Source organism: Alosa pseudoharengus, unplaced genomic scaffold (assembly GCF_046254945.1).
Source record: "Alosa pseudoharengus isolate Yale_2024_CS ecotype anadromous, Long Island Sound unplaced genomic scaffold, YU_APseudo_1.1 YU_APseudo_1.1_scf_2, whole genome shotgun sequence".
In the NCBI taxonomy this organism is placed as follows: Eukaryota; Metazoa; Chordata; class Actinopteri; order Clupeiformes; family Clupeidae; genus Alosa; species Alosa pseudoharengus.
Genome location: NW_027468663.1, coordinates 41,745,418 through 41,751,997, shown reverse-complemented (window position 1 = coordinate 41,751,997; position 6,580 = coordinate 41,745,418). Strand labels below are relative to the sequence as shown.

General features: G+C 46.9%; 1 protein-coding gene across 1 annotated transcript in view; it reads left to right on the top strand.

The window, feature by feature from the left end:
• The first annotated feature begins 4,821 nt into the window (after positions 1–4,821).
• sgcz (sarcoglycan zeta) overlaps positions 4,822–6,580 on the top strand; it is a 112,356-nt gene continuing 110,597 nt past the window's right edge. The window contains exon 1 of the mRNA XM_076295997.1: positions 4,822–5,016. Within this exon, the coding sequence (XP_076152112.1) occupies positions 4,822–5,016 (195 nt within the window). The remainder of the gene's footprint in view (positions 5,017–6,580) is intronic.

Below are 6,580 nucleotides of genomic sequence, written 5' to 3'. Positions count from 1 at the left end.
CGGGTTGATGACGCCTCGCTTGGTCACACAGGGAGCGGCACAGGCAGCTTAAAACCACTGCACTTGTCCTCTCGCTGTCAGCATCCTCTTTCTTTCGTTCCGTTAGTGTCTGCCGTTCGTCCGCTCTCTCGTCTATTTACTCATCTGTTTTCCTCTCCGCCGGAAGCGGGACTCATCCCTCACCCCCATCCCCAGTATGCATGAGGATGGAGGGGGTGGGGGGTGGGGGTGGGGTGGTGGTGCTCAGGGGGCTGGAGCAGATGAATAAATAAGAGCAAAAACAAACACCAAGCCATCGGATGAGTGCTGCTCACACTGCTGCTGTTTGCACGTCTCTGCTGGAGCTGAACCCTAAGCGAAGCAAAACAAAAACAAAAAAACCTAAACCAACACTGTCTGCGTGCGCCCTTACGCTCTCATAGACACCCACACACACCCACACACACATACAGTCGCACATGCTTAAATGCGTACACACATAAGCAGACAGACACCTGCTTTCCTTTGGTTTGTAATTGGTGTTTAAAAATGTCTTATACCATCTGCACATTGTGCAGGTGCACAACTTGCAGTGAAGTGAGGTGGGTGAGAAGTTGGAAATACAAATGATTACGCATACAGATGTCTAATGTACACACACACACACACACACACACACACACACACACACACACACACACACACACACACACACACACACACACACACACACACACACAGACACAGACACACACAGACACACACAGACACTCCCCCACATAAGCTAAGCTGTGGTGTCCCTGCTTCAGCCTCACGCGTGGCTTGCTTTGGGGCGTAACAGGTGCAGCCATGCGCCAAATGTGTGCCGTTCGCCAGCTTCCCACGTAATGTGCACGATTAAGCCAGAAAAAAAATGTGTGTGTGTGTGTGTGTGTGTTCATGTCACCATGCACTGATTACAGCCTATCGTTGGAGGTATCACTGAGCTTGTCCTCATTCACAGCATGTCAAAACATACAGAGTAGACTGGATGATACGCCTGACAGTGACAACTGACACAAACTCCCCGCCCGGCTCCCCGCTTAATTATCTTGCTTTGTCACTTTTCATCTTCCTACATTTGCCTCTTCACAACCTTGATAAACATATACTGCGTCTTTAGCAGGGCTGCAATGGAGGCTAAACACAAGTAAACACAGTTTATCCACCTCTAAAATGTCAGAAATAGAGTTTATCCACCTCTTATTAGAGTTTATCCACCTCTCAAAAAAGTGTATTCACCAATTGCAACTTTTAACATTCACATATCACACTATATTATCCACATTCACAATATGTACAGTACACTCATCACCACTCTAGGAACCATTTAATACCACTGGTATTGTTATAAACATTGGACAATAACCTCCACCATCATCAAACATGTTCTGAATCCCTTTTTTAAACATCCGATATCGCATGGCGCAGTCCACCTTATCACAGAATTCATATTTTACCTACCTCTTATTTTACCACTGCAACCCTGGTCTTTAGGGATATTTGAATTGGGAGGAGATTCGATTGCATTTGAAGCTAAGGGGATGGGGTATAGTAGTGTGTCACCCTTGAGGAGTTGTCAGTGGCTGCAGCAATCAGCCGATACAGAGAGGAGGTACAGTAAGCATCGGAAACTGACTAGGCACAACTATACGGAGGTCTCTCTGTATTCGGTGAAGTGACAGAAGTTGGTCACGTTGTGCATGCCGGGAGGAATCTGTCAATAACCCCGGGGTGTTTCTGCTCTCATAAGCTGCGAAAGCTTGTTCAGATACAGCAACATTTAATTATCAGCAAATCCTCGCTGTCTGCCACACGGCATTAAATTGCAGCGCCATTTGATGTGACCTTTTTAAATGATGTATCGATTTGTTTAATGCAGCCAACGCTCTCTCTGTGTATGTGTGTGTGTGTGTGTGAAGGAGTGGATGTCATCGCACAACTTCTTAACAATATTTGGAAGAAATATTTATTTAACGTCAAAAAAATAAATAATAATCTGTCTCTCTTTCTTCCTGGCTGAGAGTTGCTGATGTATGAAGGAAGAGACGTATTTGAAGATTTTTTTGTATCAAGAAGGCTTTGTTCTGTTTTCCAACAAGCCTCATCAGACCGTGGTTATGCACTGTGATTTCAAAGCCACATAAATGCCACGACTAAGAAATGTCTATTCATATTTTAACAAGCAGAGGGAGATTTGTTGCCCTGCCAGAAAAACTTGCTGCCTACTCTAAGTGTCTCCCATAAGCAGAGGAGTTTAAAGTGCTGTATCTCTCACAAAGCTCCTGTTGGGGCTGTGTACTCCTCTTTGAGCCTGTGAGTATGGACATATTAAAAGAAGACGTTTATGTGCGCGTCTGAGAATAACTATGTCATAACTGTGGAAATGCTGTCTAGGGTAGAGTCAGTGCAACCCACATGTAACATTTTCTGTCCAAGGGTGCAAGCATGTGTGTGTGTGTGTGTGTGTGTGTGTGTGTGTGTGTGTGTGTGTGTGTGTGTGTGTGTGTGTGTGTGTGTGTATGATGTCAGTGAATGGCTACCAGTGTGGGACTGGGACTGAAATGGTGGACGTCTGCTGTCATGTGTATGTGAGACCCTCTGTGTCACTGTGACAGATAGATCCGCGGTGGCAGCGGGCAGTTTGTCAGTGTCGGCCATGCTGCGCCGGCTTCGCGCTGATGTCTATCCCCTCCGCCGTCCCCACTGTCTGGTTCGGCCGAGTTTGTGGAAGCACGACAGCGGCTGAGGGTTTGCAGAGGGGTCATGCTTGATGAGGCTGACATCTGTCTGTTAGAGTGTTCTCGTGCAGGTGGACAGCAATGCCTTTGACTTTAGTCTGCATACCAGCACAGCTGTTTTAGTATTCTTGGCATGCGCCCACATGGTGGTGGGTCAAGCCTATTTATCCCCACAATAGCTGTGTTTTTAGCACATTTTACTGGCACACAAGGCTGAATGTTTGTGGGTTCACTGACTCACACATACACGCACACACACACTCTGCTAACAATGATGCCGTGTGACACACATTGAACATATATGCATGCACATGCACACACAAACAACAAAAATATCCACCAAAAACAGACAGACAGACAGACAGACAGACACACACACACACACACACACACACACACACACACACACACCGCCCAATGCCCTGTGCTGTTCGCTTGACTACCCATGGCTGGACATGCAGTTCTGACGACTGGATGATTCATCTCCCCATAGCTTCCTACTCAGTTGGCAGTTGTCTTAATGTGTCTGTATGTGAATGTATGTGAGTGTGTGTGTGTGTGTGTGTGTGTGTGTGTGTGTGTGTGTGTGTGTGTGTGTGTGTCACACTGCTCCCCCTTTTCCCCGTACCAAGAACACATCATTCCCACTTGGACTTGGTGATGTTTACCTCCAGAAAAACACCTCCACTACATTTCATCCCTTTATCTGCTCATTATTTATTTATGGCCAGTCTATTGCTATTCTTCCCCATATCTGTGTGTGTCAACGTGCCAAGACTACAGACTAGAGAGAGAGAGAGAGAGCGAGAGAGAGAGAGAGAGAGAGAGAGAGAGAAAGGGGGATAAGAAGATGAATAGAGAGAGAGAGAGCAAACAGAACACAAAAAGGGGAATGAAAGGGGGAAAGGGGGAGAAATGGAAAGGGATGAGGGGGGTAAAAGATGGAAAGCATCTTCAATAACAGCAGCCACAGCACAGATGTAATCTGGGAGATTGAAGAGCTTCTGTGTGAGTCAGGACAGCAGCCGCCTGGCACGGAAGAGGTTAAAAAGGATGTATACTGCTCCCAGTGGCACGCAGGAGAACTGCACCCAGAAGGCTGATGGATGACTGTGTTTTCATCCATCTGAGAAATATGCTGAGAACTAAGGGACGAGAGAGGAGAAGTGAAAGAAAAAGAAAGAAAAGAAAAAAAGAAAGAAAGAGTAAGGTGAGTGATATGAGATGAGTGTGTTGTGGTTCAGAAATAATAGAAAACAAGAAAAGACAAAGGTACACATACAATGAAGAGTTGCATATAACAAGAAAGCAAAGTTGCTTGCGATAGACTGAGAGAGAGCACATCTGAGAGAAAGAAAGAAATAAAGAGTGTAAGAGCCCAGACTGATGAGAATAATCCAGAACGAGTTCTCCCCCTAATGCTATTCCATTAGATATTTATAGCAGCTGAAGTCTCGCGGCTATTGTTTGACCTGTTGAGCGGCAGCATGGAAACAAATAGGGAGCGTTTATTAACTGAATCACTCTGCAGCCTCCAGTCCAGCACCACACATCGATTCCCATTATAAATATGTATGGCGCTCAAGGACTCACCGCCAAGAAGCATCATTAGACACGGCTCCGGCAAAAAGTTCAACAAACGCGGTGAAAAAGTATGGGCGCCGGTTGTTGAGGTGGTGGTGATGTGGTTGGGTGGTGGGGCGGTGCGCAGTGCGAGAGTGTCTGCGGGGGTTAACGGGACATGTGGCTGTGCAGGAATGTCTCATCTGATTAGTGGCTCACCAAGGCTGTATTCAGAATGGCTGGATGAGCCATTTGACTTTAGCTGATGACAGATACTCGGTCATCTTGCACCTAGTGCCCCTCTGATTCAGTTTTTTTTCTCGTGCTTTCACTGTCCCTTATTTGTAGCAGTCCATAATGTAATAATAACTACCCATAATGTAATAGCTGCCAACAACGTTCTTGATACCAGTGACTGTACATTTATGGAGGATTTATTTCTCTCTTTCTCATTCTCTCTCTCTCTTTTTCTCCCCATCCCTCTCTCCGTTCCTCTCAGATGACCCAGGAGCAGTACATCCTGGCATCTCAGCCCAACCCACTGCAGCGGCCGGGCTGTGCGCAGGCGTACCCAGTGGGCATCTACGGCTGGAGGAAGCGCTGCCTGTACTTCTTCATCCTCCTGCTCCTTGTCACCATGATCGTCAATCTGGCCCTCACCATCTGGATTCTCAAGGTCATGAACTTCACCGTGGTATGTCACTCAGTGTCGCCATGCCAACACGACACACACAGAGAGACAGAGAGAGAGACTCATATTGGCTAATTGTGTGTGTGTGTGTGTGTGTGTGTGTGTGTGTGTGTGTGCTTTTTGGTTTTCAGTGGATGTTTTTTTTTTGGGGGGGAGGTTTCCCAAATCTGTTCTGCCCACGTAGGGAGCAGGAAACACTTCCAGTCTGATTGGCAGCGCCACATGTAGGTTGAGCTCAGCTTTGGCTCAGTGTACGTCACCCCCGGCCTTCCTTCACCAATAACCCCCCTCCCCCTCCTTGCAGTGTGTGTTCCCTCTAGAGAAAGATTAACCTGTCAGAAATTATACATCTCTTCGTCTCCATATCCTCCATCTCTTCTCTCACCCCTTACAAAAGCCCCTTTGCAAACCCAATTTATCCCGTTAGGTCCAGCTATGGTGGCAATATCCCATAATAATCCCAATGCCCCCCAAAGGGAAAAAACCTGCACTGGGCCAAATATATATGCAAATTAGTTTTGTCAAGTGACAAACCACCCAACATAAACAAACAATGAACACACACACATTCGCATACACACCTCCACACACACATCAAATCAAAATCAACCTCAAGTCACCTAAAAGCATGCCAAGGGAATTGATATGGGGAGAGAGAGAGAGAGAGAGAGAGAGAGAGAGAGAGAGGGAGGGGGAGAGATGGAGTTGAGAACGTCATGCGGCCGAAAAGCAACTGAAAGCACAAAAGAAGGAGCGACTTTGGCAATTTGCGAGGCGTAGCGCAGACATTCCCCCCCGGGCCTCGGGGCTGAATCCTCCGCTTTCCCCCAAATCCAATTGTGCAGATGAATTTCCTGTGCGTACTTCCACAAGCAGGCCCTCATATCCCACCAATATTAGTCAAATCCCTCAAACTGATAAATGTCAGTGTGTCAGTGGCCCCAGAATCATGAGCTCCGCTTTGTGTCCCTCTGTGGGGACCCACTGACTGACAGAGCAGAGAGAGGGTGTGTGTGTGTGTGTGTGTGTGTGTGTGTGAGTGCGCGCGTGTGTGTGTGTGTCTGTGTGTGTGTGTGTGTGTGTGTGTTTGTTTGTTGGTTTGTTTGTTTGCTAGCAGGTGAATGCTGGTCCCTCTGCCATCAGGGCTCTTTGTTGGGGTTCAGGTTTCAGAGGAAGTCACAGCATAGCACACAGACTCACTCACTTCCTGATAATGACGGATGTATGCACTTCTGAGGTTCTCTTCGATTGATCTTACACACGTGTTTTCGGTGTGTTACCCAAACATGTTCATAGCATGAACGCACATGCACTGCTCTTAAGGTGTTCTTAAGGGGAGCTGTCCACGCTAACAGTTCTGAAATATCCTCCAAATTGGTGATTTCAGGTGACTTCATGTCATTTGAACTTCGGACCTACATGTTAATTGACTTTCCGGTATCACCAAATCAGTGGTTGTGTTCGACTTCTTCCAGCGTTGTGCAAATCTGGCTGAACTGGATGCATGTTTGTATAGTAAGATTCAGCCGATCTGCGCAGTGCTGCAGGAAGTCGAACACACCCACTG